The sequence below is a fragment of the Scomber japonicus genome, chromosome 24 (genome assembly GCF_027409825.1).
Source record: "Scomber japonicus isolate fScoJap1 chromosome 24, fScoJap1.pri, whole genome shotgun sequence".
Lineage (NCBI taxonomy): Eukaryota > Metazoa > Chordata > Actinopteri > Scombriformes > Scombridae > Scomber > Scomber japonicus.
The window spans coordinates 4976404-4997508 of NC_070601.1; the positions used below are offsets into that span (position 1 = coordinate 4976404).

A 21105-nucleotide genomic window follows, 5' to 3' on the forward strand; every position below is an offset into this window, starting at 1 on the left:
TGTAAAAATGCTCCTTTATTTCAATTTCAAGTCAAAAAAAAAAAGAAAAATGAAATCCTGCTATTTAAGAGACAGAGGCTGAACTGAGGGGCTCCATAAAAGGCCAGTATAATATAAATAAGGAGTTTTTAACTGGAAATCACGCAAAGATATTCCAGTAGAGCCTCACAATATAAATATAGAGCTGGAAATCTGCATGATATGTCCCCTTTAAAGAGTGATTTATGATATGTTTGCAGACTTAAAGGTGCAGTGTGTAGAATCCAGTGGCATCCAGGGGAACGGACTTGACAGAAATGGAATAAATTACAATTATAAGTATGTTCTAATAAGTGTATAATCATCTTAAAATAAGAATCATTGTGTTTTTGTTTCCTTAGAATGAAATCTTTATATAGACGTAGGGAGCGGCTCCTTTTTACATGGAGCCCACTATGTTCCCACTATGTTTCTACGGTAGCCCATAAGAGACAAACCAAACAGTATCTGTAGTGCAACCTCATCACGAGATGTAACTAAATCAGACACACTGCACCTTTAATATCTTTCAATTTGTTTTCAGCCATAAACATTGATTTGATTTGGTATTTCTCCAACAAACTAATATTCCTGGAAGTTAATATGAAATTAATATGTAATATCATAAATACTGTATATAGGTGTTTGGGCTCATGACTATTATGATCTAGTGGCCTGTTTAACTAAATCTGCACGCTGAGATCATTTCCTGTTGCTCATTTTAACATATATTACCAATCAAAACAAACGGCATACTTGAGACTCATTCATGAGCATGGAAGAGCACAGCATGACTTGCAAATGTGTCTGTAGCTTATGAGCCATGATAATGTGTGTTTAACGCAGTGCACACACACAATTCATTGAACATGTGTTTCTTTTTTATTAAGATGCTAATTTAATGAGGTGTTTATGTCCATAGTCATTTTTGTGATGCACGTGTTAATCTCTTGCTGATGATAATTGCTGAACAAGTCTATAAATTACACTTTCTGAAAGGTTTTTTAACATTTTGTGCCTTTTTTTTTAATAAACCAGAAGCCACATAGAGTTAAAGTGATGTGGTTCAGGATGTAGTTTTCAGGGTGCATCTTTAGTTCAGCTGTTTAAAATGTTTCAAAGATTTGTCTCCTGCATTAAAAATGCAGCCGAGCAGACTAGACAAACTAAGCGGCGTGGCGATGAAAAATCAACAACAAGCCTCAATCCATTAACTGGCTGTGTAAACAAATTCAGTAATGTGCTGATGGTCTGTGCAGTCTGTACAGAGAGAGAAGCACATCACAGTCTCGCCGGGGCAGATGGGGAACATTATAGACTCATTTCTGTTTGTAGATTTGCTGTGAGCTGAGCTGTGTCTCCTCTCTTTATCTATTTGCATTTATTTTAGATTGTAAGCATTCAGGCGATGTTTTGACAGTGAATGAAGGAGCAGAGTTTGTTTTAATTCCTATTTCACTGGTGGCATGAGCAACCAGTGATGACAAATGGACGAGCCAAACACAACAGACTAAAAAAACCCCCCAAAAAACCCAACTTTGGCTGTATAAATAACAGCAAGTTATTTTTTGCCTGTTTACAGTCTCTTTTTTATTAGATTTAACCCAAGCCAATGTATAAAAAAAACCTAATAAATCGACAAAAGCAAAGAATAGAGAGCACGAGCCCAGAAAATAAAAAAAAGGAAATAAAAATGAAATAATGGGCAGCATATTACATCATCACCACAGAGATCGTGACTCTAGACGGCCTTATTTTTCTGGCCTGGTCAAAATAAGACGAAAAACAGAGAGCAAAAATAAAGCATTCATGCAGAAGTCGAGGTTTATGTTTGTGTGCTTGTGTGTGTGCGTGTGTGTGTGTGTGTGTGTGTGTGTGTGTGTGCACGCGCTTTTTCTATATTAGAAGAGATTCTGCATTCACACTTGGCTCACTGGTGGTCACCCGACGGAGAGAGACTGGCTTTCCTCACCATCAACGACACGCTGGTACCTAATATGAATCTGGCCCAGTTTACTGGCAGCACCTACCCCAAGGGACTACAGTACCCATATCCAATGGTAAGACTGATGGACAGAAATAATTGAAAGACAATCCATCCATTTTCTTTACTGCTTATCCTCTAGAGCATGGATGTCAAACTCACGTGGGCCGGATCATTAAAAAGATGGAAGGAAGGCAGGACGGAAGGAAGGAAGGAAGGGAGGAAGGACAGATGCAAGGAAGGAAAAAAGGGAGGAAGGACAGATAGAAGGAAGGAAAAGAAGGAGAAGGAAGAGAAGACAGGAATGAAAGACGGAAGGAAGGAAGGGAGGAAGGACAGATACAAGGAAGGAAGGAAGGAAAAGAAGGAGAAGGAAGAGAAGACAGGAAGGAAGGAAGGAAGGAAAGATGGAAGGAAGAAAAAGAACACATGAAAGACGTAAGGACAGATGGAAGGAAGGAAGGAAGGAAGAAAAAGAAGACAGAAAGGAAGGAAGGGAAGATGGAAGGAAGGGAGGAATAAGGAAAGTGGGCCGGATTGGACCCCTCGGCAGGCCGGATCTGGCCCACGGGCCGCATGTTTGACATCCCTGATCTAGAGGGTCGTGGTGGAGCTACAGGGCTAACATAGAGTAAAGATAGGGTAAAAACTGTCTTTCAATCATTTATTCTTATAACTAATGAAGGAAAGATTCTACACTGTTCAACCACTTTCCTATTTTTGCTCTTACTTTGAAATTATTTTTAATCAAGGAGAAAATATCTTTTTTTAGGGTTTATATCTATAAAAGGTGCGAAACCAGACCGTGATACAACGTGCTTCTTCTAAATACTCTGGAGGTCATTTGAACGTCCCTCAGCAGAGAGTAGAGTAGTCTTTCTTTCACGTGGTGCCTCGTGGATTATCAGGTTCACTAATGGACGGCGGGTCAGGTCTTTTCTTTCTCTGCGGTTTGAAAGAGAAACTAACCCATCAACCTCCCACCGCTGAAGGATGAAAAACAAGCTTTATCTGTTCTGCAGTATAGCTAGCATCCTGTGTTTGTTTGAAGTGTGTTTACTGCATCTATCTGTGTGCATATCCTCAGTGCAAATTACCTTTTTAAAGCATCTTTGCAGCTGTTTCAGTTGAAATTAAGAAACAAAGAACAGACGGTTGGATGAAGCAGAGGGGAAATGATGAACTTGATCTCTGAGTTAGTTTTTGTCTGACAGGATATTGAATTTTCTAGTGTCGGCTATTAGTTTAAAGTTTTTCTGCACCATTTAATTCAGGAATCGATAATTTCACAACAATCTCAGACAATTCTTAGAAAAGACTGACTCAAAATACCCAATTTTGTACTGTAGCCTTTCACTTTTATATTTCTGCAAGGTTGCTGTAGACAAATATATTTCATTGAAGACATCAAAATGCAAGTTTAAGCTGATGCAGTTATATAATTATATCACACATTCGGTAGAAGAAAAAAATCTGCTTAAAAAAAAACCCTCACAGAAATCTCTACAGTGATACGATAATGACAACTTTCTCATTATGATGGTATCTTATTTTGAAGGAATTTGATCAAAATTCTCTTAAATCCACCATCAGGCTGGTCAGATAAACCCTGCAGTCAAGCTGTCTGTCGTCAATCTGTTCGGAGCGACTCACACACAAGAACTGCAGCCACCGGATCAGCTCAGGCTCAGGTGACACACACACACATGCACACACACACACACGCACACATATCCAACCATGGTGACTACACTGATTTAATTGATTTACCCTAACCCTAACTACTGACCCAAAAATCTATCTTTTGCCCCCTTAAGGACACACTCTTCATCCCTAATTGAACAAGCTGTCCCCAATTAACTGGTCTTAGGTCAAACAATTACTTTAGTCACTTTTGGGACTTTAATTTCCAGGAGACTTACCCCTAACCCAATCCATAACCCCTCCTTGCGTAACCCTAACCTTAACCACTGACCCAATTTGCCCAATTTGAGACTCTGCCTTCATACCTAATTGGACAAGCAATCCCCAATTAACTGGTCTTAGGTCTTCAATTTGTTGCCCATGACACACACATACATTTACTTTCACTTCTGGGGTATTTACACAGACTTACATTTATTTCTTGGAGGCTTACCTTAACCCTAACCATCACTATCACTACTACTAATGCTAACCTTTGCCTCTACCCTTAATCACTAACCCAAAAATCAGCATTTAGCCAGTTTGGGGCTTCTGTGCCCAAATGTCCCCTGATTAACTGGTCATTAGTCTGAAATGTGACTCCTGAAAGTAGGATCAGTTAAAGCACAACACACACACACACACACACACACACACACACACACACACACACACACACACACACACACACATACATCAGAGCCAAAAAGTCAGATATTTCCCAATTGGGTACACTACTTTTGTCCCCAGTTGTCCCTGTCCGCAATTTACTGGTCACAAGTCTAGTTTGTGTCCCTGAAAGTGTCTTAAGTCAAATACACACACACACACACACACACACACACACACACACACACAGGCATAAATCCAGTACTGACACACAAGGACACAAAATCCCCAATCTGATACCTCTGTCTGTTTCTCCTCTGCAGGGATTTCTATGTCCCCATGGTGAAGTGGATCAGTAATACTCACCTCGCTGTGCGGTGGCTCAATCGAGCTCAGAACGCTTCGCATCTGACGGTGTGCGACGCCTCCATAGGAGTCTGTCATCAGGTGGGGGTGTTACGTTTTAATAATAACAGTGTGATGCAGCAATCTCTGGTCAGGTCCCAAGTTAGTTTCAAGTCATCAGTAGAGGTCTTAAAGTAGAAAATGAAGTCTTCACATAGAGTCTCATGTGAAATAAAGAGAAGTCATGAAGGGCAACTAAGAAGAAAATTAAATATCAGCATATTAAAGTGAGTTAAAGTCACACAGAGAACAGAAGTGCATTTAATAGTTTATCTGAAGCTTATTTGAGGCTTCAGCAGTCTGAGTTAGTCTTATCAAGTGGATATCTGACTCATTTACAGTGTTTTTAGCATTAAATTCCCTCTTTGTGTTTCCCTGTTGAGCTGTGGTGGAAGTATAGTAACAAGAAGACTTTAACGTTGATAGATATCTACTTGATTTGACTCATTTGGACAGAAGCTTCATATTAGCATTGTAAATACATTATGAAGGGATCTTCTAATGGTCAGTATGAACAGGAGGAATGATTACAGCAAGAAAAACAGAAATCAAAGCTCATTTTAGGCGCCTTTTGGGACCAATTAAAAAGCTGTGAATCTGTCCTTAAAGTCTACACATCAGACAGTTTCTGAATGAAATGTAAAATCCCCAGAACTGCAGTCAGCTGTCATGTTATGTTTATAAATCAGATCACTAACTAGCTGCAAATTTCCAACATCTGATATCAAATCAGATCTTTATTGTCAGCATCGGCAACATAAAGACATAAAGACATAAAACCATGAAAACAGAAACTCATTAAAATCACAGCAAGATATTAAAAAACAAAAAGGATGCATGTTAAAAGCAAAGAAAACAGTAACAAGACGACTAAACATGAGAAAAAAAGATTAAGATAAGATTCAAGAGGCAGTTTATTTATATGCCAGACTTTGTGGTTGAGCTTTATGGAAACCTGTTGCTTAATTCCTTAAAGAGAGGATTGTCTTGGTTTGAAAAGGATGATTTTGTTTGCTCCCTAATTGATTCCTGCCTCATACATTTAAAGTGTGCTATATGGTTTGCGGCTAAACATAGAAATCCATCCAACTTCTCTAAGAAAAAAAAGAATCTCCACAGCTATACAACAACTACTCCGAATTTCCTTTTCTTCTTTTTAATGTCAGAATAAGTCGTCTTTTCTCTTGTTCAAGACATGTTATCATTTTCTTCCCTTTTCATTCAGAGACTCAAGGACTCTTCGGAGGCATGGCTCCCCAGACAGGTAAACCAAACACAGGCATTATTTAACAAGCACGATGTACTTCTGCTGACAAACAATCTATAAGAAAAGTACAAAGCCTCTCCATCGCCTCCATGCATCTCCAGCTACAGTATATTACCCCCGCAGCACTATATGTTCCTTTCATTTGAGGCAGAATACAGCAGAAGTCATTCATGCATAAAGTATGTCACTCCTGAATCCTCCCGTTTGTCTCCACAGAGAGAGGAGCCGTTGTTCTCCAAGGACAGGAGCAGGTTTTTCCTCACTCAGCCGGTGAAACAAGGAGGTCAGGGAGATTTCCACCACATCAAAATGTTCACTAAAAAGGTGACTCGATGAGGACTCTCTCTCTCTCTCTCTCTCTCTCTCTCTCTCTCTCTCTCTCTCTCTCTCTCTCTCTCTCTCTCTCTCTCTCTCTCTCTCTCTCTCTCTCTCTCTCTCTCTCTCTCTCTCTCTCTCTCCATCCTCTGCAGCTTTCTCCTTCTCATTCTTACTCCCAAAACACACTCCATCTAATAAGAAACCTGTGTTGGATCTTTATATCTACCAATATGTTTCCAGTTGTTTTCAATCCTTCAAAACTTCTCTTTCCAGTTACGAAATGAGCAGGAGGAGATTCGCCAGTTGACATCAGGTGACTGGGAGGTGACAAAAATCGTAGCCTACGATGAAATCAACCAGATTATGTAAGTTAAATGAAGATGAAAATATATAAAAAGAAAGAAAGCTATCATATTTCTCTATTGCCTCTACCATGGCTACTTCTACTGCAGCTACCATTATGAATATGACTGTTTAAACACATAGAAAGTCTAAGTAGCTTGTTTGTGAGGCCTTTATGAAGGGTTTTCCTGGTGAAATACTACTGCCACTACTTCTAACTCTGCTCTATTATATATAACAGAAAGACTGTGTTTATGGTTGATCAGCACCAATGTACGGCAGATAGTAAAAGCAGATGTATAATGGATGTATGACCTTGTCCTATATTAGCTGCTCTGCTCTCCTCCACACACAGATACTTCCTGAGCACCAAGGACTCTGCACAACAGAGACATTTATACAGGTACAATAAAAATGATATTATACTGTGCCTTTAAAGCCTTTTTGTTCATTATTGTCCTGCTGCGTTGCTCAGTAAACACGTCTCACTCTGTTTCCCCTCAGTGTGTCCAGCCTTGGCCTGTTTCCACCACAATGTCTCACCTGCGGACTGAGGGAGGAGTACACGTTCTTCGACGCCATCGTCAGCCCCGATGCACAGCAAGCCATCCTGTACTGCAAAGGTGAGAAACATGCATGTGATAGGATGACCGCGTCCAAGCTGGTAAACTTCATATGTTCAGTAATGAGGGCGTAGAAACTGTCCACTGTGGGTCGTTAGCTCCGGTTCTTCATGCTAATACATCAAATAAGAGAAAAACAGCAGCTTTCCCCAGCCTCAGAAGCTACATGTTGAGAAATGTTTGTCAGATATTTGCATACTTTGGTTGAATATGATTGTAACAACTCACAGTATGAGCTCATATTTGTAGCTTTGAGCAAAATGTCTTGACAAGTATTGTTTTTATTGCTATAAAATATGGCTCACATGTTCATATTCCCCTGAGGATGATTCTAGTAACGTTTGGCGATCTCTTCTCTGGATCAGTCTGCATAAGTGAAACATTATGAAAACCTTCTGCAGCCATCTCTGTGTAGCAGTGTTTGGAAAATGGCAAAATTATGCATTTTAAATGGGACATATCATACTTCCTGTGATTTCCTGTTATTTATATACAACAACATGTTCCAAGTCAAAAGCCAGGGCTCCAGAGGACAATGAAAATTTGCCAGCAGCTTGTGTTGCATTCATAAAAATGACAAAAAAGTGTTTAATTGTCTTTGTTTTGTAGGTCCAGGTGTTCCAGCTGTGCACCTTCTACGTTTAGATGATCTGAGCTGTAAGTATTCTTTTCTCTTCTTCTATTTAGCATGAAACCATTTTCTAATGATGTGATATCTGTGTGGTCTCCTTCTCCTCCTCCTCCTCCTCCTCCTCCTCCTCCTCCTCCTCTTCTTCTTCCTCCTCTTCCTCTTAAATGTAGTAATTAAGCTTCACTGTCTCTGCAGCTGTTGGGTCAAGCCTCGCCAGTCATGTGTACATTTCCAGATGTTAAATTTAGTTTCTTATCACACTTTACATGTCTGCTATTAATCTCCGTATTATTATAGAAGAGCTAAGAGAGAGAAATGAATCAGAAAGAAATAGATAGTGAATAGTGAAAGTGCTGTCTCAAATAAAACCTGCATTCTTTTTATGGACACAAACAATAATATTTAGCTACAGGGTCAAGGGGCAAGACTATAAGATATAGAAAAGGATGTTATTTTTTAATGGTACATGTATAGGAACCATGTAAACTCGATGTGAATTAGCCCTCATAAAATAAAAATGAGTCATGTCCCTCGCTTTGCAGAGGCTCCTGTATGAACCGCTGAATATTTCATGGGATGAGTATGTGAACTTCTGTGCATTGTCTCTGTTTCTGCATGACCTCACGTTTCACCTTTGCCGCTTCGCCGAGAGGAAACAAGGATTATATAAGAAGAAGAAGAAGAAGAAGAAGAATATCGGCTTCTCCACCACACTGATTCTTCCCACTGGCGATATACGCTAAAGCACACTGGCGCAGAAAAGAAAAGAATCCAAGAAAAATATGAATTAAGGGTTGAGCTGTGCTTCATGGTACAATCCACAGAGTAAGCACAACTTGATTTTAACCCTTTTCTAATGAATGATTTTCTTGTTTCTCAGTGAATTTCACCTTCGAGAACAACCTTCCTCTACGGTCAGCGATGGAGACTAAAAGGAGCGTTCAGACGGACATCCGGGAGATCACTAATGACAACTTTGGTACAAATTATCTGCACTTAACAGCTGTTTGTGTGTATATATTGATTCTGACACAGAACATAAGATAATTGAGCTGCTTAGAGGTAGAGGGCGGATAAGATGGGAGTCTGTGTGTGTGTGCGTGTGTGTGTGTGTGTGTGTGTCCTTAGTGCTCTTGTCTGCTTGGCTGTCTTCCCGACCTCCTCTCTCTCTCTGTCTCTCTCTCTCTCTCTCTCTCCCTCGGTCACCTTTCCCTTCAGCTAATATTTCTGTCTTTACTCACAGAGCTGCCTCTGAAGCTCATCTATCCTCCCGACTTCTCCGAGTCCTACCTCTATGGCCTTCTCCTTATTGTGTAAGCCTGTTCCTCTTTATTACATTTACATTTTTATTCTTTTATTTTTTTTCCATTTGCATTGACTGAACTTCAAAGTCTACATTCAGTCAGGATACTTCACTCCTCTACACCTGCAGGCTGTGAAACTTATTTTTAAAAGTCCAGCTGTGCTAATATCTGGAAAAAACGATAAAAGTTAATATCTTAGGGATAATTTTAATTTCCTATCATCCTCTTTTATGCAAATTAGTAAAAAAACACATTTCTTTGAGTGCAATCTTCTATGGTTTTATGAATCTTCATGCATATAAACACAAAGTACATTTAGCTGTACTGTGCATATTGGACATGTGCGTATATGTAATTTTAAGGCGGGAGATTTTTAAATAAAATGTTTTAAAGTAGCCTAAAGACAAGATGATAGAGCATAATTAGCGACAGCACATGAGCACACAAACTGACCTCTTCTTGTACCTCATTCACTTGACTTCATGAGTCATTGTTAGCTGTTGGGTTAGAATTAGGTCAAGCTTGTTTGCCTGCTCTGCGTTGTGGGTTATTTTTCTATAATCACACAGGTCAGAGTGGTTTATTCTGTTAGTAATTAAAAACACCCTTTGGACTTGGACTGTTCTTGGTTGTTTTGCTGGTTCCCTTTTATTCCAATTAAGATAAATTGGTAAACAGGGATGATTTATACATGTTTCTGGGAAAAGCCAGCCCCAATAAATAAAGTGTTTTCTCACTTTGCTGTGGAATAACTCGAACCTTGACCTCAACCCCCATCCAAAACTTTTGAGATTAACTAGAGCGCTGACCTCAAGCCAGAATTTATCGCCCAATATCAGGATTGGACCTCATTAAAACACATGTGGCTGCAGCCAGGTTCCAACATCTGGTAGAAAGCCTGAAACCAGAAGAGTGGAAGCTGTTATATCAACGGATTATCACCCACGTGTTTGGAGTGAGAAGTCTGAAAAATCACATGTGAAGGTGATGAGGTCGGATTAGGTGTTAGAGCAGCTCAAGAATGAAAAACTGTAAAAAGAAGGCAAAGAAACAATAGAGAAAGCAGGAATAAAGATATAAAAAATGTGTTAAACTACCTATGAATCCAAATAAGACAAAGTCTATATGCAGATCCAAAAAGTAAACAGAAGAGTCAAGACAACAAACTGAAATTAGAAGCTAATACTGTGTTTCTCATAGTGTAACTCTGCTCTAAATGAAAACTTAATATCTCTGAGTAAATGTTGATTAACCCTCCTGTTGTCCTCGAGTCAAGGAAGGAAGGGAGGAAGAAGGAAGGAAAGGAGGGAGGATGGGAGGAAGGAAGGAAGGAAAGGAGGAGGAAGGATGGAAGAGAGGAAGAAGGAAGGAAAGGAGGAAGGAAGGAAGAAAGAAGGAAAGGAGGGAGGGAGGAAGGACGGACGGAAGGAAGGAAGGAAAGGAGGGAGGAAGGATAGGAGGAGGGAAGGAGGAAAGAAGTAAGGAGGGAAGGAAGGAAGAAGGAAAGGAATAAAGGACAGAAGGAAGGGAGGAAGGAAAGGAAAGGAAAGAAGGAAGGGTGGAAGGACAGACTGAAGGGAGGAAGGGAGGAACAGTCAAAACAGACGGGGTCAATTTGACCCGAGAGGATGACAGGAAGGTTAATCTCCAAAACACAAGAGAAGCCTGAGCCTGAGAAACAGCTGAAACAAGCAACCTTCCAGAGCTGTGCTGTTATCACAAAATAATACACGCCATCAACATCACATCAGCTCCATATCTGCTCATTCAAAAATGTAAAATCCTGCTTTGACCCGGCAGCGGCAGTTCTCCGGGAGGTCAGGCGGTGACGGAGGAGTTCAGACTGGACTGGGAGCAGGTGCTGGTGGGATCGGAGCAGGTCATCGTGGCTCGGCTGGACGGCAGAGGGTCGGGATTCAGAGGAGACAGGTAAAGTAGACCAGTCAGTTATCTTTGCTACTAATATTTAATTCCTGACCTAACTCTGACCCCTCATCCTCTCTTGTGACTCTGCAGGGTTTTGCAGCAGGTCCATCAGAAGCTCGGCACGGTGGACGTAGAAGACCAGAAAGCAGCCCTTGAGTATGTAACACACGTCTCTCTGCACACTTCTGTCTGTGTGCGTCATTTGTTGTGTCTGGACTGCACAATATCTGACACGCATCTCTATTTCATTTTGGGAAAGATGTTGTTTTTGAGTCTGTGAGGTTTGTTCTGTGACCACCCGTGAAGTTAATTAAAGCTTCAGAGGTGCTTCTTTAATTGTTTTGTGGAGACAGTGAAGGGTGAGAGTTTTACTAATGCGCTTTATCATAACTTTCATACATCTCTGCGAGTCATCACGGAGAATGAAAGGATGGGGAAAACAAATTTAAAACACAAAAATGGAGTGATTATAGGTCTGCCAGTTCACCATTTTCTTAAATTGAATTCATACTTCAACATCCAATTTGTTCCCGAGCAAAACAAATATACACCTTTGCCTTTTTTTTTTTTTTTTTTTTTATCTGATGCTCATTTCACTTTGTAGTCTCCTTGTGAGAGACACTCTTAATTGGAATTGAGGACATTATTCAGAGATCAGGTCATCCATTTCTTTACTGGGTAATTTAAAGTAAAAGAGCATTCAAAAGGTGATATTGTGTTTTCCTTACTTTCAACAAATCCTGGGAAATAACTTAAACTAATAATGCATTGATCCCTCTGCCAGAAATACTCAAACTTTTTCACATCGAGGACCCTTAAACTAACACAAACTAGAGCACAGACCCTTCATCTGACTATATTCTTGCTTTTAGGTGATTTTACAGTAAGTGTCTTAGACCAAAATAGTCCTAAACTCTGTCATAGTGTTACATAACATAGAATGGAATAGAATAGAATAGAATAGAATGGAATAGAATGCAATATAGAATAGAATAGAATAGAATGGAATATAGAATAGAATGGAATATAGAGTAGAATAGAATAGAATGGAATAGAATAGAATGGAATATAGAATAGAATGGAATATAGAGTAGAATAGAATGGAATATAGAGTAGAATAGAATATAGAGTAGAATAGAATGGAATATAGAGTAGAATAGAATATAGAGTAGAATAGAATGGAATATAGAGTAGAATAGAATATAGAGTAGAATAGAATGGAATATAGAGTAGAATAGAGTAGAATGGAATGGAATAGAATGCAATATAGAATAGAATAGAATAGAATGGAATATAGAATAGAATGGAATATAGAGTAGAATAGAATAGAATGGAATAGAATAGAATGGAATGGAATATAGAGTAGAATAGAATGGAATATAGAGTAGAATAGAGTAGAATGGAATGGAATAGAATGGAATGGAATGGATCTTTATTGTCATTGTCACAAGTACAACAAAATTTCAAAGTGCTCACCAGTCAGTGCATCATTCATTCATAATAAAACATACAAATATAAAATAGAACAATAGAAATAAATAAAAATGAAAGAAAAAGATAATCAATAATAAATACTACATAAAAAATATACAAAACATACATTGCTGTACATACATGCTGTAAAAACACCTCAAATGTCTTTTACTTTGAAATTTGATGACTTTTCCTGAAGTGTCCCAAAATACACAAAAATGAAAATATTTTAATTGTTATACTTTTGTACAGGTGCTACACATGTTTGTCCTTTGAGGTTGTTCTGGGTCAAATTTGCCCCGTATCTATTGACATGGCTTTTAAGTGAAATTAATAGTTAATAGTTTTAATAAGATATAGTTATGAGGAGTTATTTTTATGATGTAGCAGTGAAGACTGATGGCTCTAAACCCAACAGCTCCATAAAGTTCTGCTCATCTTCTGTTTCATTAAAATACATTTAAAACATTATTACTATGTTATATTTTCATGTCTTAGGTCAAACAGGACATGATATTGTGTGATAGGAGATGTTTAGTGGTGTAAAAGCTAAAAAAATACACTCTGTCTGCTCTCTGAGACATGAATCAAGCTTTAATCACATTTATTGATCAGTCAGATCGACTGTTGATGCTTTCTAAACACATCTGTGCTTCAAAATGTATATATAGACACTTTTTATAAAGGGAACAAACTGCAAGGGAGTAGAATATGAACAGTATGTAAGGGTTAAAACTACAATGCCCAGCTTCGATATCATAACAGGATAAATTCATGTTCCCTTTACAAAGAATTGTTCCGTATTATTGTCCTCATGTTCAAAAATTGATGATAAGTATAAAACACAGTGAGTGACGGCGACCACACAGCAGTTTTCCCATTTCTTTTCCCAGCACTCCTCTCTCACACAATCGGTCCAGACATCCCAGGAGGTTTGTCAGTAATTCCCATTCCCCTCTTTGGCTCTGACCTTTGACCTCAGTTCTGCTGGTCACTTGGTTATCTGAGATCTGGGAGCTTCTTCCATTAATCCTCCATGGCTTCGGATTCGAGCGTCGGCTGAGCGTGTGAAATAGGAATCGAATGTTGTAAAAAGTGAAAAGCTAAAAATACGACTTTCTTTGTGTGTGTGTGTGTGTGTGTGTCGCAGGTACCTGGTGAAGCTGCCGTTCATTGATCACACTCGCGTCGGAGTCTTTGGAGAGGTTGGTCTGTCACAGAATGAATCAAACCCCTCACCGTGATTTTCCAGCTGACCGAATGAATGTGTAATGTGTGATTGGATAACTGTGTAATGAGTGTGTGGCTGAAATGCTCAATGAGGCTTAGGTAAAGTGTTTAACTACTCATTACTGTACACATACGATGAGTGAGGCTCACACCAGCTACATTCATTTAGTCAGAGGGATTTAGAAGCATCAAAGCATTTCAGTATAGATGTAGACATTTGTTCATTTACATCATTTTATCCTCATGTTCACCATATAGAACCTGAGTGTTAATCTCCATGTATAAATATAGTTTGTTTGTTACTTACTTACCTACTTACTTACTTACTTAGTTACATATGCACTTATTTGGTTAGTTAGTTACTTACTTACTTATTTACTTACTTACTCAGTTCGTTTCTTACTTACTTACATGTTTACTTCTTACTTAGTTACTTACTTCATACTTAGTTACTTACTCACTTACTTAGTTACTTATTTCCTAAGTTACGCATGTAGTTAGTTAATTAGTTACTTACTTACTTAATTATTTAGTTACTTGGTTATGTAGTTACTTACTTTGTTAGTTATTCAGTTAGTTAGTTACTTACTTACTTACTGAGTCGAGCCCATGTAGGACACTAATATATAGTTATATGGTGAACAAGCTCTTCTCTAATACCATGAATGTGATAATAACTGACTGACTTGTATCACCCAAAAAGAGTCTTTCTTTCTTTCTTTATCAACTAGATATCACATAAGTGGAGTTGAGGACTCACCTGTACATATAGTAGGCTGAGCAGAAACTCAGATCAGGTGTTTATATGCTGAAGTGCTCCACTCTCTCAGGTTTAGCAAAGCCTGGATGATGATATTCTAATTTTGGAAAACCAGGATGATAACTGGGATACAAGAGGCCATGTAAAAGCATCTCAATGCTGTCTGCAGATGTGAACGATTCCCAATTAAAACATGAATACCTCATTAAATTCAGAGCGTGCTCCTTATGAGACAAAACATTTTATTGAATTATTTAATGAGAGAAAAATGTAAAGTAAATATAGACCTATTTAACACACCTGCAGCACATAAGAAAATACTGTGAGTTTACTATCTGGGAGGTTTTACAAGGGACTCAAAGCCCAAATGAGACTCATTAATGTGTCTGAATCTCCCTCCAACAGGACTACGGAGGCTACATCACACTGATGATGCTGAAGTCCACGGAGCGGCTGATCACGTGCGCCGCGGCTCAGTCCCCCATCATTGACTGGACCATGTACGGTGAGCGAGGACTTCAAATATCTCCTATTTATTACTCCTGCTGCTGCTTCTGCTGCTTTCTGTCGTTTCCTAATTCACAACGTCTTTATCCTACATTATCCCTTTTTTTTTTTTTTTCTCCTTGTATTGTCTGGGTAATGTGACTTTAATTATCCTTACGCTCTGCCGTGGGGGAATTCAGGCTTATTGAGTTTTAGGATGAAAAGGGTCTACACAGTATTAAGGCGTCTGTACAGCTGAGGAGCCTCTGCTGTATATATGTGATTATATTTTAATAGACTGAAGTGTTCCTGTAAATCCTCTGGTTCCTGTGTTTCAAGCACAAGCAGAACATAATTAGGATTTCACTCTTTTTCATGCTTTTTGAAACACTGTGCCCATATAGGTTTCTCTTTCCATATTCACTTTCATTTCATTTCTGACCTCTCCAGCATCCGTAAAGCTCCACTATAGCAACATATAAGCTCTTTTTTTCCCTCTCTTCCAGCTTCTGCGTTTTCCGAGAGATACTTGGGCTCGCCTTCGACTGAGGAGAGCAAATACCAAGTGAGCTGATTCTAACAATCGTACATCTGTTGTTAGGCTTATGTTTATTCATTTTTAATGCTCGAAATCAGCTTTTTTTCCCTCCTGAAAACAGATGCAAAAACTTGTGTGTAGGTTTAAGAAACAACCTTTCAACATTAAGAATTATTTACCTGAAGCTCTTTTCACATGTTGCATATGTCAGTGAGTTTGTGAGAGTTTTCCTCCTCAGGTATTTAATTTGAATGATTTTTAAAGACCTAAGGAGGCAAACCCATCTAGTTTTTCCCGCAAGAAACAAGCAAAAGATTAGAGAAAAGTCAACAAACTGACATTATTTACTGCGCTAGGACTTGTGTTTTATGTTCTCTACTCTCTGGTGAATCATCTCGCAACCCCCCTCAGGTTACTTTGGTGAAAAAAGTAGAGCAGAGTCAAATATATGAGACCGCATTGGAAAACAGCAAAGAATTAAACACAGAAACAGAAGAAAGAAGAAGAAGAAAAGTTATTTGTTAAACCAGTAATGCTTGCAGATGTTTACTGACTTTGAAATCTAGATAATAATCCAGTGACAATAAAAATTACCATCTAACACGACAGCAGGTGTTTTTGGCTTTAAATACCAGCTGTTGTAGATTCCTTTAAAAACAACTCTTTATTTATTTATTTTTTATTTTATTTTGGCGAGACAGAGGTCGCACAGCTTAGAAAGGCCTCACACGTTTAAATGTAAATGCACCTCGCTTTGGTTCACTTCACAAACCAAACAGTCACCTTCTGTTAAAAATAAAGAAGAAAATGTGGCCACCAGCTTTTCCCGGCAAGGCTCCAAATGTTGTCCAACGACAGCGAGGGAAAGAAATATAACACTAACATGGATAAAAGAAGGGAAATGCCAGAGAGTGTTGGCGACAAAAAAAAGGGAAAAAAAAGGGAAAGAAATCACACAGTTGTCCTCCATGTGAAGGTTGCAGTCAAAGTGTATTTTTCCTCCTAAGTGGGTTGCCTTTAACTGGGCCAGAGAACGCTATTTTTGTGCCTCTCACAGCAGGAGGAGCGGCTGTTTTAAATGACATCCAGGGAAGGGAAATGTGGCTCGATCTGATCAGACAATAATCAGCAGGACATCATCAGTCATCGGTTCCTCTGAGACTGAAACACAGACACACAGAGAGAGGGAGGGAGAGAGAGAGAGAGGGAGAGAGAGGGAGAGAGAGGGAGGGAGAGAGAGAGAGGGAGAGGGAGGGAGAGAGAGAGAGAGAGGGAGGGAGAGAGAGAGAGAGGGAGAGAGAGAGAGAGAGAGAGAGGGAGGGAGAGAGAGAGAGAGAGGGAGGGGGGGGGGGGGGGGGGGAGAGGTTTTGAAATGGTTCGAATGACACTCCGTCCGCTCGCTGATGTGCAGTGACTGACTGAGTCCCCCGAGCAGTAAATCGAAATGCAATCTGGCTTTTTGTTTAAGAAAAAAAAAAAAATACATGACACTATTGAGCTCCATGATGTTTTGTGTCTTTTGCAAATGTGACGACTTCCATGTGCGCTTTCTTTTCTTTTCTTTCCTTTTGCAGTCACGCTGAAAAAAAAGAAAGGCTGAGTCGCTTTCAAAATATCCCTCGATGACCTTTTCAAGGCCTATTTTCTGCTCACCTCCGGTGTTGTTTGATTTTCACAGTCACTTCAGAAAATAGCGTTCACATTGCTTTTTACAGCAGTCAGCAAAGGTGGAAAGTCTATTCATGCAAGTGCCATACTTAAGAATTGTAAAGGGGCTTGCACTTCATTTTTTATGCCACTTTATACTTCTCCTCCACTAAATGTCTTACTATAAATATATATAGTGCACTAGTTACTTTCAGATTAAGATTTTACATTAAAAAACACATGATAAACTTATGAAATGCAATGTATTACTATTGTATAGGATTAAAAGTGATGTTCTGCCTTTTTACGACATGTGATCCCTTACAAAAAGCAGATTTATTTTGTAAATTCAAATGTCTGAGTCATGAGTCCCTCTAAACTTCTCAGATGGTTTCATTTGAATAACTCTAAATAACTCTAAAGAGGTCATATAATCCAATATTTCACAAATCTCCAACAAATTAGCACAGATTTTATGATTTTTTCACCTGTCTGCCCCCATTAATCATCTCATGAAATCACATTTATCTATTTATGAGACTCTTACTATGGGACCTAAACCCCAAACTAACTGTATGATCAGCTATTTTAGCACCGCCTCATCAGCTAAAACTAATATTGGTACTTTGGCTTAAAGCAGCTATAATCGATATTTTTAACATAATGTTTCAAATGACAAAGTGTAAGTCGTAGTGATGAAGCTTTGGAGTGACTCTGCAGCTCTCCTCAGCTTTACGGAGCTTTATAGCAAGTTTCAGCTCATTGTTTAGCTCTCTCAGCGCTCTCACAGCATCGTGTTGGGGCCTCAGCAGGAAGCTTTTCACAATAAAAGCTGTAAAAAGCAACCAGACACAGACAGACACAGTTAGCTAGTGAACATAGTGGAGCATTCAGCAGCTAAAGAGCCAGATATTTCCCTTTAGGAGTTGTTAGAGAGTAAAAACAGAGCTAAAAGTGACTGAATATTGGACTTACATTCAGTAGGTAAACAGAAACATGACTCTGAATTCATATCAGCCTATGTGGTTTTAATGATGTGCACATTTTAAACTAGACGGGTGCACTCAGTACGGCTGCCAGGTGTGTACAGTGACAAAAATAGGGATTTATTCATCTTGTTTTGTGCCTGATTTTAATGAATCATAACACATTAATCAGCAGATGCTCAAGTTTAATATTAGAGCAACATTTTCTATGGATGTCAAGTTTTAAGAGGCCGAAATGGTGAGGACTGCTAACAAGATGAAAGACCAAGCTTTATAAAGAATCTATTCAATATTTGTTTGACTTCACAACACAAGCCTGCTCTCAAGGTACTAAAATTTGGCATTGAAATGACCCAACATGGCAACAAGGACTGATTGGTTGTCGCCAATGGAAACAAGATTGCAAAGTGAAGCAGCTGTTGATCACTTGTTTGGAGTAAGAGGAGCGAGGAGTCACTGGCATTAACCACAAGAGGTCCTTGAGCATACAGTCACAAAAATATTAGGCTCATGGGAGATTAGCTGCAGAAAGATACCCATGATGAAACACATGATCCTCCTCCAGGCTTCCACATGGCAGAGATAATTATTTGTCTTTATCTGTGTGTGTGTGTGTCCAGGCATCCAAAGTCCTGCTCAACATGAACATGAAAGGTCTGCATGAAGGAACTCTGTTTCTGGCCCACGGGACTGCTGACGGTACATTTCCTCTATATCACAGTTTTTTATTGCAAATCCAAATATACAATATAACTATGTGTGTGTTATTAAAGGCAGGCGTGGGTCTTTCCAGCTGGTGGTTGTGTACCTCTCCATTGCAGAGCATTAAAACTCGACCCTGATGAGAGCTGGAGCTTTTATCAAACCCCGCCGACACTTTATTCGAATGTTTTGTTTTGTTTCTCTGCAGAGAACGTCCACTTTCAGCACACAGCAGAGCTCATCAAACACTTGATCAAGATCGGGGCCAACTACACTATGCAGGTAAATACTAGATAGACTCCTAAAAAGAACAGTTTCTATTCCTGAACAGCGTGTGTTTGTCATACCGTTAATACAACATCTTTCAAAATAAAATAACCTCTTAACAGACACTTTAACCTTTTATTTCCACTGTCAGTATTATATATGTTGATGATGATTCACAGCCAAGGCTTCATGTTTTTATATGGCCACACTGTTCTATCAAACTGAATTATTCCAGTCTGTGTTGTGCATTATTTTATACATATTCCCAGAAATTCAGCCTTTGCATGTTTTGGTATCTTTGGAGATTTTTACCATCTCTTGTAGAATTTGATATAAAGTTTTTTGGGTTTGAACAAAGTTTGGCTGCACAGCATGACTTTGTAATGACTGAAGGACAAGATACAGAAAATATTATAGAAACACTGAATTTAAAAACAATCTACAGTATAGCTTCTTTTTTATTCATATTATAAATACATATATTTAATATATATAATCCATTCAGAATTCACCTGAAAACAACTGATTAAAGTCCACATGAGATGAAACTCTTATGGCTTTGATTTTTATGTATTTCCTGCAGGTTAGGAATCATTCAGCAAGTGTAAACTAATAAAATATCAGTTTGGTAGAGAAAGATGATATTTTAAGGGATAGGTGGACAAGAGAGGATGTGCAAAGATTTATGAAGGTCTTATGAGTTAAAATTTTAATTTACACTGATTTACAGACAGTTTTAATTTAGAAGTCGTGTGAGGTTATTTTATGAGGACTAACTGACCAGTATTGTTAAAATGGTCTTAAGGTCCTGCTATTCTTCCCTCCTTTACTTAAAACATGTGAGTTTCAAATTGGATTAAAAAAAGCCAAAAACATGATGAATAGTTGGGGAAATTTTGACACCAACAAATATCAAAAAATATACAACTATACTGTTTGAAATGTCTGAAAAAGTTGAGTTTACACCACTCTGTGAAGTTTCGTGTTGGTGTTCTTGTTCTTGTGTTTTTCATCGTTCCTCTTTAGCTGAAGGCTGACGCTCCTCTGTGAACTCAGATCAATTTTACTGTCCTTGGGCTCATACAACTTTATTCCCACTGACTCAAAAACACAAATTATTTTTCAGTTGACATTTTCAGAGACACAATATGAGACTTTCCCACAACAGTAACAAAGAATTCAGACCAAATGTTTTGTAAATTACACCCTTCAGTCCAGACTGTGTTTGGACAAAAAGAAAGAAAATCCATCATGTTCCTGGCTGCTGAGATTAAGTAACCTTGTGAGTTTATTCTTCTCTCACATCTCTCGTGTCTTTATTTTTGGGGCAGATCTACCCAGATGAGGGACACTTCCTGTCAAGACGCAGCCAGATTCAGCTGACTCACTCCTTAATTAGTTATTTTAGGGGATGTCTGCTTGACACAATGTCATTACTCGACCAACAGCAGGACGACGAGTGAGCGGGAACACGGTTATTACTGGAGTCTGTGCGTGTGTGTGTGTATGTCCAGTCGAGCGAATTCGAGTATCTGAATGTGTGTGTGTGTATGTGTGTATGTGTGTGTGTGTGTTTTATACCTGTAGCACAATGTTTGACGGACAAAACAAGCTTCTTCATAGCATATCAGACTAGTTTGTATTGCTCATAACCTCAGTAGAATAAACTGTCAGATCTGTCGTCAGGTGTCATGATGCAATTTTCAGTCAGGACGCTTTGAAAAGATGAGTTGCAGCTGTAGGTAGCACGCAGTGTAATAGCGGCCTGTCAGGGAGGTTATCAGTGGCGGAAAGTGAAATGTTATCGCTTCTTCCTTCCCAACGGAGGAGAGAAAATGCCTCATTTTTATGTCATTGTGAGGTTTTCAAGTTGTACAAAATATGATGGAAAGGGAGTAAAAATCAG

General features: G+C 38.9%; 1 protein-coding gene across 1 annotated transcript in view; it reads left to right on the top strand.

The window, feature by feature from the left end:
* Nucleotides 1–20662, top strand: part of LOC128354247 (inactive dipeptidyl peptidase 10-like) — a 52531-nt gene extending 31869 nt beyond the window's left edge. The window contains exons 9-27 of the mRNA XM_053314507.1: nt 1924–2078; nt 3596–3693; nt 4618–4741; nt 5925–5963; nt 6183–6290; nt 6558–6649; nt 6982–7029; nt 7131–7249; nt 7859–7906; nt 8761–8859; nt 9124–9193; nt 10985–11113; nt 11201–11266; nt 13734–13788; nt 14979–15078; nt 15566–15624; nt 18851–18929; nt 19141–19214; nt 20531–20662. Of these exons, the coding sequence (XP_053170482.1) occupies nt 1924–2078; nt 3596–3693; nt 4618–4741; nt 5925–5963; nt 6183–6290; nt 6558–6649; nt 6982–7029; nt 7131–7249; nt 7859–7906; nt 8761–8859; nt 9124–9193; nt 10985–11113; nt 11201–11266; nt 13734–13788; nt 14979–15078; nt 15566–15624; nt 18851–18929; nt 19141–19214; nt 20531–20662 (1694 nt within the window). The remainder of the gene's footprint in view (nt 1–1923; nt 2079–3595; nt 3694–4617; nt 4742–5924; nt 5964–6182; nt 6291–6557; nt 6650–6981; nt 7030–7130; nt 7250–7858; nt 7907–8760; nt 8860–9123; nt 9194–10984; nt 11114–11200; nt 11267–13733; nt 13789–14978; nt 15079–15565; nt 15625–18850; nt 18930–19140; nt 19215–20530) is intronic.
* The last annotated feature ends 443 nt before the right edge of the window (nt 20663–21105 follow it).